The sequence below is a fragment of the Syngnathus floridae genome, chromosome 5 (assembly GCF_059516105.1).
Source record: "Syngnathus floridae isolate MCC-2025c chromosome 5, RoL_Sflo_1.0, whole genome shotgun sequence".
In the NCBI taxonomy this organism is placed as follows: domain Eukaryota; kingdom Metazoa; phylum Chordata; class Actinopteri; order Syngnathiformes; family Syngnathidae; genus Syngnathus; species Syngnathus floridae.
This window is the reverse complement of record NC_142417.1, coordinates 11,433,816-11,444,943: the sequence shown is the minus strand read 5'-3', so window position 1 is coordinate 11,444,943 and position 11,128 is coordinate 11,433,816. Positions and strand designations below refer to the sequence as shown.

General features: G+C 40.4%; 1 protein-coding gene across 1 annotated transcript in view; it reads right to left on the bottom strand.

The window, feature by feature from the left end:
- Nucleotides 1-4,787: 4,787 nt before the first annotated feature.
- LOC148398147 (transmembrane protein 132C) overlaps nucleotides 4,788-11,128 on the bottom strand; it is an 80,515-nt gene continuing 74,174 nt past the window's right edge. The window contains exons 7-9 of the mRNA XM_088377042.1: nucleotides 9,689-9,962; nucleotides 7,729-7,920; nucleotides 4,788-6,548 (exon numbers count right to left, since the gene is read on the bottom strand). Of these exons, the coding sequence (XP_088233168.1) occupies nucleotides 5,382-6,548; nucleotides 7,729-7,920; nucleotides 9,689-9,962 (1,633 nt within the window). The 3' untranslated portion in view covers nucleotides 4,788-5,381. The remainder of the gene's footprint in view (nucleotides 6,549-7,728; nucleotides 7,921-9,688; nucleotides 9,963-11,128) is intronic.

The following is an 11,128-nucleotide window of genomic DNA, read 5'->3' as shown; positions in this document are numbered from 1 at the left end:
GTAGTTAAGAGCTTTGTCTTTAACTCAACATTTGAACCCTGATGAATTTCTCAGGGCATTTACTGCACGGACTATATACTTTTAAATGTCATACCAACTCTCACCTGTCTTATGAGCGACGTACCTTCAGTAATTAGGGGTTCAGTTTCACAATAAGTAAGACTAACTACTGCAGGACGCAGTGCTTAAGATTATAGCCGAAGAGACGTAACCATTATATGTGCTAATGACTCTCATTTACGGAGAGGCCTAATTATCTTATCAGAGTTGTCTTTGTTCATCTGCATCTCGGTGGCATTTCTGTGACTGGTGGCGGAGATGCATCGATCTCAAAGATTGATTGATTGTAGTGGTTATAAACTCCTTCATTGAGCAAATGCGCTACTTTTGTTGCCTGAAAGAGCATTCATCAGATTAGGGATGTGTTGCACTCCATATTTCATTTCAAAAGCCAACGTGATACGTCTCTTGATAGACTTCAATGACACAATACAGTCAACATGAAGCAGCTCCTGATTAAATATGACCCAGTTCACTCCAATTATGATATAATTTGACAAAATTTACAAATGAAAAAGTCCTCTGTAAACTTAAGAGACATGATCCTTGCAATAAAGACACTGCTGGAGCTATAATTAAAGATGAATACATAAAGGAGACATTTTCTCCATATCTTATATTTTTTGAAAATTACATGAGTGTTTTCTAATTTGCTTTTCTCCTTTGGTAAATGACATGATTGGATGCAAATCGTTGTCAGGCAACAGTAATTAACATGTCAACCACACAGTTGAGAGATTCTGAGTTTGAATCTCGGTTCAGGGCTACGGTCAGTTTTTATTTTGTATTAGTTTTAGTATTTTCTTTGTCGAATACAAGATTTAACAAATAAAAAAGAACACTAAGTATTATATAATAAAGTTAACTACACTTTTTTTGTCCTCAATGAAATCCAAAAGTTCATATATATAATATAATATAAAAATTATAGTTTAATGAATGTAATATATACTTTCAGTTAGTGTTTGTTACGTCATTGTTATTTTCACTTTACTTCGTTAACAAAAATGCATTTTTTCCCCCCCAAGATTAGCTTTTGTTAACTATAATAAACCTGATTGAAAAACAAGTGCCCTGGGGAGATAAAACATAATTATGTACTTGAAGTTTGGATGTAGTTAAACGATACACTACATACCAAAAGAGTATTTTTCTTTGCAATATGCCAATGTGTGCATACACCTCTACACTGACTGAAGGTTCAGCTCTGCAGTCAGACCAGTCACCCCTGGCCCATGCTTATCATTTAAATATTCTTCCAGTGGTAAAGGACGTATTGAGCGATACATCAAAGGGGCTAAGAAAATAATTTAAATAATATATTTGTCACACACACACATCATAGCATTCATTCATTTTGCAGGCCCAGTTACACAGTAAAATTTTCATCGTGGAGCTTGACCTCCATATGAAGGTACAGGTATCAGGATAAATATATCTCATCCTCTTACCGTATCCGTGCCAGGTGACTCTTGACAACCCCCTGACCTTCTGTTGTGTTCCAGTAGGCAAAAACACCCTGATTTGTCTTGGTTGATATGTTACTACATGCACGGAGCCCTACCAGTGCTTCAGGACTGATAGTGACAAAGTGGATGGTGTTCTTACCTCAGCTTCAAGAAGGGGTTGAACAACAAATGCAATTGTTTTTTTGCCTTTGGCTTTTAGAGTCAGGCCTGATATATATTTGTGGTAAGTTGTCTGCTCTTAAGCAGTCAACAAGAAAAGTTTGCGAGTCATTTGAAATATTTTCCTGGTCTGATGATATGTCCAAATCTTTTTTAGATATTTTTTAGACATACTATGTCTCCACTGTTTATTTCAGTCTTACTGAGCCATATTATTAAATATGTAATGTAGCAGATGCTTCGCATCTTTAGTTAATCTCTATTTGAGTCCGAACCACATAATTCCACTCTGCTCCATTTGGCACCATTCCCTCATTGCTGTGATCATTAGTTCTGTAATAAAAGGAATCTCAAATACTAAGAGCACTCACTAAAGCTGTTTTTGCAGAGTGCGCTTTTTATTATCTTTGTAAAATATTTACCTTCAAACAAGTTTCAGGCAACTCATCGACCTTTGAGAATTCATTTTGAAATAAGTCTCTTAAATTAGTTTTTCCAAAATAAAGTAGCTCCCTTTTGTTGTAACCTTACATAAGAAAAACAAACTGCATCTATCTAAAAAATGAGACTTTGCCACCCAGAATACATCCATCCATCCATTTTCTATACCACTATCCCAGCAGTCATCGGGCAGTAGGCGGGGGACACCCTGAAATGGTTGCCAGCCAATCACAGGGCACACAGGCGAACAACCATTCGCACTCACATTTATGGGCAATTTGAGTACTCGAGGCATTTTTTTGGGATGTGGGAGGAAACCGGAATGCCTGGAGAAAACCCACGTAGGCACGGGGAGAACATGCAAACTCCACACAGGGAGGTCCGGGGGTGGAATCGACCCCACAGCCTCTGAACTGTGAGGCGGATGTGCTAACAAGTGCACCACCGTGCTCCCCCTAGAATACATCAATCCAGTTAATATGCCATATTTTCATAATTCAATTTGCAGATAATATTTAGAAATTCATAATCAATAGACAGCAAGCAATTGGCAGCACACTCACATTTTCGCGGTTGGGGGTTTGAATCAGGGCTGCGTCTTTCCTCTGATGGAATTTCTATTTTCTCCCTGTGCTCATGTGTGATTCCTCATGTGTGATTCTTGCATTTGGTGTGAATGTGTTTTTGTGCTTTGCGATTGGCTGGCAACCAGTTCAAAGTGCCTGTGCATACAAATTCAACTGGGGGAGACTGCAGCACAACCACAAACATAGTGATGGTAAGTGTTATAGAAAATACCGTAGATGGATGGATATAATTAATCATAAAGTTTATAGTCACTTTCCAGAAAAGGCATTGCATCAGTGAAGAAAATGTGGACTGAAGTCTTTTTCTTTCTTTGATAAAATTGTGTTGTTGATTTTCAGTGACTTTGCCATGCTTCTGTGTAATTTCAAGTTATATTAAAGCTGTGGTGCACTTATTTAAAAAATGTCTCTAGAGGAAAAAAAAAACTAATCAGGCTGTGAATCATTTGGAAATTGCAAACACGGACCACAGGGAGAACTGTCAAGCATTAGTGAGAGCTTGTTGTGCTCACATCATTAATTTCATTAAAAGTCCATTTAAGATGGAGGCCTCGGGGAGATCCTGCTCACTTTTATTCCAGGGTAGTCTAGACTTAGCTGAGCAAGTGTTCAGTTTCCATCGTCCAAAAATTGAATCATTATTCTCTAGTGTTGTTTTAAAGCAGAACCTGAGGGGGTAAAGATGCTGGAATGCTTTTTTCTTACCTGAAGATGTTAACGCCACTGGTTGTGGTCAAAGGAAGTCGCAGTGGGGCTTTAATCGCAGCGGGCCCCCCATCCATCACCCACTTGCGGCCAACACTTAAATCGTCCCAAACCTCACAGCGGCGCTCCTCGTCCTTCACAGTCTACTGGCTTAGCACAGCAGTCACCGTCTCAACACGGCACATTTACCTCATGGGTGCTAAGTTTGTGCTTCAAAGCCTCTAGTGGGGCCACAAACAGAACACGTCACATCATCTACATACCAAAGTACAAAAAGTTAAAAAAAAAAAAAAGCTGTATGTGTGTGTGTGATCGAGTGCAACTAATATTCTTATATGGTGATGCTTTAACTCCAAATATTTCTTTTAGCATTTTGCGTACTTAAACTTTGTTTTATCAAGTTATTCCTAATTTATCCGTTTTTTTATGATAATGTGTTTAATTGCAAGAACACTAAATGAGATAAGCGAGAGCCAACAAGCTGCTTGAACTAATTAAACAAGTGCACAAAAGCCGCAAAACTTTCTTACAAGTGTGTTTGTGTGTGTATGGATGTGTGTGCACGCATGCATGCATGTGTGTGTGTTTATTCACAATTACACTCGAACAAATGGCTGCTGAAGTACCTCAGGTCTCCCGTCATCCGAACTATAATATTGTGAGTGTTGCTGATTAACAATCAGAGCCACACTGCAGTAACGGTTAAGAAAATGAGAACATTTCTCGGCTTGATGGAAAATAATAACACACACTCAGAACCCCCACCCCTCAGCCACCACCCCTAAAAAAACAGTTGACACCATTGTGACAATAATAATATTCAGTGAGAAAACACAATTTTTCAGACGATTGCCTTTGTTTGGGACATTTTTAAAAGATGAAAATTTGTGCATTTGTGAAAAACAACCTTGCTCCTAACTATACCTAATTTCCTTTCAAGTGAAAGCTTGCGAACACACCCCATTTGGTCCATCAGTATGCTCTCCTGGCAGCTATGGGCAGAGGTTAACAAGCCCTTAATTGGTATTTTCTTCAAAGCTCCCAAAACTCAAGGGCAGCATAAGAAATGTCACATTACCACATTGTCCAGCCATTTAAAAGCCCTTCGATGCTCTCGCTGTCCTGTGAGGACTGATTTTTAAGGACAGGCATGCTTTAATGGCAACTGTTTTCCTTCATTGGTCAGCAATAAAGGACTAAAGCTCTCCCCGTGTGGCTAAATTGCATCACATAAAATACTCTTAACACCAGCATTAATGTGTAATTTGGTCCCCATTCTCAACCCCTCTGCTTACAAAATAGCAACAGTTATCCAGACAAATGAGACGTTTGAAGACGCGGCACTCAATAAAAAGCTGATACAAGCTCTTGACATCGCTGTATATTCCTTAAATGTTCTGAAAATACAATATACAGAGCAACAATACAATGCTTCATATGAGGTTGTACACTTGGCCTTGTTTGGGAGGATGATGAGGAACAAAACATTGTGCCTGTTTCTTTCCAACGACATGCACACGTTTCGTTTGGACTTTTATTTTCCTGAAACAGTTACAACTTGGTGGGAGAAATTGAGAATCAAAATGTTACACAATTCTCCCAAACATTTGTGCCTACACATTCAGAACATCCTTTTTTAAATAAAAAAAAATCTACATGCCATCTGAATTTCACAGCTTTGTCGGCAGCAGATCGCTACTGGGAAAATAACTAATCCTGGAATAATACAACAAAAACTGAGGAACAAAAGAAGAAATATATATACCACCAAGTCCTCGTTGAATAATGTAATTTTTATGTCGAATTACATTTGTGGCAAAGTGGCAAGCCTTGATGTCATTGCGCCTTTGGCAGGTTGGATATGATTTTCACTCAAATGTCCGAGTTCACTTTAAATCCAAACCCACTTTTCCCTGAAAGGCAAAAGGGTGAGTTGTTATGAGTGCATCAGTGTGCAGGACTATGCCACTTCTTTTAAAGCACTGTCATTTAACCGTTCCATGTAATTGCGTAACTCCTTGGAGTCTGCGAGCGCTACATCCTGACACACCCACTTAATGTCCTGCTTGTGGCATCGGGTCAACGTGCTAACAGTTGGGTAGCCACTGTCCGGGGGCATGGTGTTGAATGTGGTGAACTGTACTCGCTTCCTCTTAGTTGTCGGCGATTCCCCCTTGACTTCCTTGGCCAGGCAGCCGGCGTCGGCTGCCCGGTGCACTTGGCTCTGAACGTTCTTCTGGGCCGAGCCCCCGTTCAACAAGTGGCTGCCTTCCTCTAGTCCGCTGCCCGAGTCTATCATGGAGGTCTGCTCCTCCTGCTGGGGTGACAAGCTGATTTCACTCTCCAGTAGCTCGACTTCGTTTCCCAGCCACACCCAGTCGTGGGCGTGGTTCATGTTCTCTTGACCCTCGATGGACAGCTCTTTGTGGCGGTATTTCAATGTGTAGGAGATGCAGTTTATTAGAAACACGAGGATAGCAAGGCAGAAGACCCCCAGGAGGGCGTACATGCCAATCTCCAGATCTGTCAGACCACGAGGAGTCTGTATGAGGTCGTCTTCCACGTTGCGCCCACGGGGCAGATCCACTTGAGCAGGGAAGTCAGAAAAATCTATTGGCATACTCTCACTCCCATCACCAGAGAGTTTGTCCCCATTGGGTCGGCGCACGATTGCAACACCAGTAGTGGTGGCCCCATTCAACACCCCTTGCTCCATGTCGGATATTGAGCTGCCATAGTAGTGGGCGTCCAGCCCAGTCCTGTCGGGTGAGGGCATCCTTCCTCTGTTCTCCATCTCCTCACCATCGGTGCCGTAATCGTTGCTGCCTCCTCTGGAACTGTCACTATAACCAAACTTCACCTTAACATTACAATTGCCCGTGGCCAGGATACTACGCCGTTTGAATTTCTGGCAAATCTCACAAACACTCATTTCCACCCTGACCAGCAGGCCTTGGCCCTCTGCCTCTGTCACAATAACAGGCCATTTCCACGAGGGGGTCTGTTGCACCGTCACCACGTCCTCATCCAGGGATGTGGCTGTCAGGATAAAAAAGTCCGAGTTGTACAGGTCTAAAGGAGTCACAGAACCATCGCTGAACTGTAACCAGGCACTGATCAAGGCCTCCTGTGAAAACACCAACACACAACAAACAGGTTTAGGCAGGAGCATTTAGATATCAAGGGGCTAAAAAATACTCACATATTTTTTAATTCATTTTACATTCAGCAAGTTACTGATTTCAACCCTTAAAACACAACATTAGTTCTTGTGACTCTCACATTTTCATCATCTCCTTTTCATTGTATTGTTGAACACGAACCTATTTTGTTGACCTGACAGTAATTTTTTAGAGTGTGGAAACAATATAAAAAAACAATATTAGTTTATGTCACTGCTTCTCATCAGTTTCATTTTGACTTCAAACCAGAGGACTTTGCATGTGGTAAAGAAAATATATGGTCTTTCGATATTCTCTGAAGCAGCGAAAAACGTGAAGAAGTAGTTCAGAGATGATGTTTGATGGGGAGATCAAAGCGCCCACAATGACGGTAGCTTGGGGAAATGAGAAGTGGAAGCAAAATATGATTTGAGGTCCAAGTTGGGGATATAAATCATATTTGGGTACAGAGACTGTGCTGTTGCAATCGCATGCACTCAGATTAAGCTGCTACTTCTATTAGCTGCCCAAGGAAACATATTTGGTCACACTCTCACTTTCAGGTTTTGACTGAAGCGACTTAGTGATATCTGGAACAAATAAACAGACCTCACTTGGTTGTTTAAAAACATTTATAGACACTTCAATTTAATTCTGCGCGATTAGAAAGGTCAAGTATGGTTTAGCTGTCAGATAAAGGCTTTGCATTTAAAGGCATCCTAACCATGATCCGTATCAAAAACAGCCTTTGAAAATATAATATTGTTCTGACAGGGAAGTTTTACTTCTAACTTTGTTCAAGTTTATTGTATCAGTGAATATTAGTCACTGGAACTATTCTTGAGGAAAAAAATCTGTCCTTCCATCCAACTGTCCATCTAATCGTCACAATGAGCCACTGGCATGAATCTTTAGACTGGATGCAAAATTTTGAGACAGGATGCCTTGACCCATTTTATTCATCAGGGCTTGGGATCAGCAGTGGTTGGACATTGGGGTACTGTGTGGGGAATCCAGTCCAGGTTATTCACATAGAAGGCAGCAGCATTTAACATTACCACTCTATTGTGCGTAGTATGTATTTTATGATATTACTTGTTGTGGAACTTTATCAGAACTGCGTTCACTTTCTTTAGTTGTTCCGACCTGTTTGGGGCTCTGCAGAACCTCTTGTGCGGTGGTGGTAGCCAGGATGGCTCTGTTGCTTCCTGGACTGAGCTCCAGGCTCATTGATAGTCCTGTGACCAACTGCACTCCCAACTCTGTGATGGTGACTTTGTCATCCACCACCGTGACGGTCCTCTCTGCCAGGATTGAGTCTGACAGAGGAGACAGCACCTGCCACGAGACAGAGACATAGTACAGCGAGTTCAAAAAATATTGTTTTTTTTGGCGTTTATTGTATATTAGTTCTCAATATATCATGAAAGTGACACGGCAAAATGGACTCTGAGTCTATTTTACAGCTTCTTCATGAAATCTTTTTAATTTCCTGTTGCAAACATTGTGACTTGTGTAGGTCAGAGGAGAAATAACCAGAAAGAACTATAGCAAAAAAAAAAAAAAAAAAGAATCCGGACAGAAATAGAAATATACCACTGTTTGATTGACAGGATTCTTTGCAATGGAATGGAATTACCAATGATCACTGAGAAAATGTCTCCGTCTTGAAAACAGCAGATTAGCGTGAGTTATCAGTGATTTAAGAAAATGTCTCTCCAAGTGTTTCATCTCACATAAAAGGCTCGCAAGCCCCTGTGCAAAATCCAAAATGATACCCCAAAACTACTTTTTATTCCATTCGCTTTCACAAGCCACGTAGATCAAACAACAACTTCGCTCGGCTGCCATCCATACTCTAAAGCTCCTGCAGGTAGGAATCAATTTCTTTGATTCATACTAGTAATCTGGAGAGGAGACATACCTTAACCCCAAAACAGAGGCAGGCAGCCACACTTTGTTTATGATGAATGCTGTGCGACTGAAGTGTAACCTCTATTTCCTCCATGCATATTGACATGCAAAAAACTCAATCTGAAGTGTGACACAGGTAATCTGTTGCGTGAACTCATCCTGCTCATTGATTGTGTCAAAAGTGGACCAAAGATAAAATCAGAAATGAGGAAGCAGATTTTATGCAGTTTTTTTTGGGAGATGTAAAACAGTATCGATATGCAAGAGCCAAATGGGAGGCCAGCAAGTGCTGACGACCTGTATTTGTCTATCTATCCAACTAAATCCAAGCGAGCACAGCCCCTTTACCTTGTCCTGATTCCTTACCTTGGGTTACGAGAGCTTTGTGCTGAAACTATGACGGAATATCCAGCTCCATAAAAAAAAAAATATTCCCCGTGAGACTGGCAAACAGAAGCAGAGTGAAGAGACCTCAAGTAGTTCAGTAGATTAAAAAACAACGTAGAATTAGCAAACTTTACAAATGGTACCTAACTTTAGCACATTGTGCTAAATTTAATTTATCAATTCATACGTGTGTGTGTATGCTATTTTTCCAAATGATTGACCTGTTTAAAGTGTTGAAAATAGCTTACTCTCTTGACGATGCTATGTTAATGGTTGAAAGAACATGACGTTTTTTGATATCCTGAAAAGTGATCAGCAATGGTTTTAATTTGTGTGTTGTTCCTGAAATCTAACTAAAATGGAAATCTCATTTGTAACATTGGATGATGACTCATAGCCAATGGGACTGAGTTTCTTTTCTCTGTAGTACATGCCTAGTCCGTTACCAATTGAAGATAAGTGTGAGGTGAAAAACAATCATCAGGGAGCCAGAACATACCCACATTGTGCCTATGAGCAAGGAGGCAATTATTAATAACTAGTGAAGGGGGATATTGCATGGACATGTGCAGTACCTTCCTTGAGCATTGCACATGGAAGAAGTCAAAACAATATTGATGTTAGCCATGAAGTGTACCCAACCTTGGCAAGAATTGGCAGAATCATTGGTATGAAACCAAGTACCTACTTTTGAGTTACCCATCATTTTCCATACAAATATCCCACTGCAATGAGTGAATTTGTATGTTATAATTTACAGTATTTTATCATTTATATAACACTGCTATAATACTACATGACGTACCTGGATGGTGGTCATGCCCACACCTCGTCCCATAAGTATCCGTCTGTTCAGCAGCTTTACGATCTGAGGGTTCTCCACCTTGAGAAATTCCCACACTAACTCTGTGATGTCCACTTGCCAATCGGTGCCCAACATGTAGCTGGTCTGGCTCCTGGGATCAGCAGAGTCAGCAACAAAATAAGTCAGGACTCTGACCATGGCGTGCTGGTACTGCAGAGTGCAGCCTCGTCCCCGTCTGTCCTCATCATCATCATCCTCGCTGTCCCGTGTGGACCTAGCAATTACAAAACAAGACTCAGACTCTGAAGTTGGGGTGCCAAGTTTAACTTGGACATGGTGTTGCCCTGAGATTGATGTCAACATTGACATGCTAACTTCAAATCGATTCGATAAAATTCAATTAAAAAAAGCTGTATTCGTCCCTGGAGGGCAATTGAAGGCACAATTAAAAGACAGTGAACAAATACAATCAATAATTGCGCAAAAACAATGAGGCTAAATTGTAAAGTACTAAAGCAGGTACAAATTACCATGAGATAGATGTGCGTGTGCAAAAACATTCAAAAATTGACACAAATATTTTAGGAAAGTTACAAATTCAGGAGCTTGTGATTAACTTTACTCATTACATGTGAATTTGAGGGTGACATTCTAGAATGATACTGTTTGATAATAAGGTGGGCGCAAAAGGAAATAAACCTGCTTCACTGCATTGCTTTTTAGACACATTTTTAATGACTACTGGCAAATATTCACGCACACAATAGGCAAACAGCAGGATGATGAAGATCAAGAAATGTTTTCAAAACTGTAGGAGGATCAATGCGGTGCGCACATAGCATTGTTCTCTCTGTATATCTCTAATTCACCTCTTCTTCATTGATGTTTATTCTTCGATTTTCTGGCCTTTATTTTTTCATCAATAAAACGATGAGCTGACAGGATAACAGTTGTCACAGATCTTCAGTCTTGACTGAAAATGTTTGTGGACCTTTGCAATCGCGAAACTGCTTTGTCAATAATTTAGGAGGTCCAACATTCCCACCACTTTTAATTTCATCAATATTGTATCTTTTGCCTCAAAAGTATTTGGACAGGAACATCCATACAGACATTAACATTATGATTAAGTGAAAAAAAAGCCCGAAAATCAATTTTTTGCTGTGTGTATTATCTGCTCTGAGGCAAAGCAGGAAACAAGGTGTGGTTTGGAATTAAAGACGGAAAAGCTACACTGGACATATTTTGCATGCAAATGGATAACAGACATCCACCATGGATAATGGGAGTCAGAATAATGTCACAACCACTAAGGTTCAAGAGCAACAAGAGCTTCAGTAAAAAGGCAGGACGATTCACACTATGAATATAGCGGTAATTCTTATGTGGTGCAGAGATTAAGCGATTTTGGGCTGAAAACCAAAAAACAATTTGACCCTA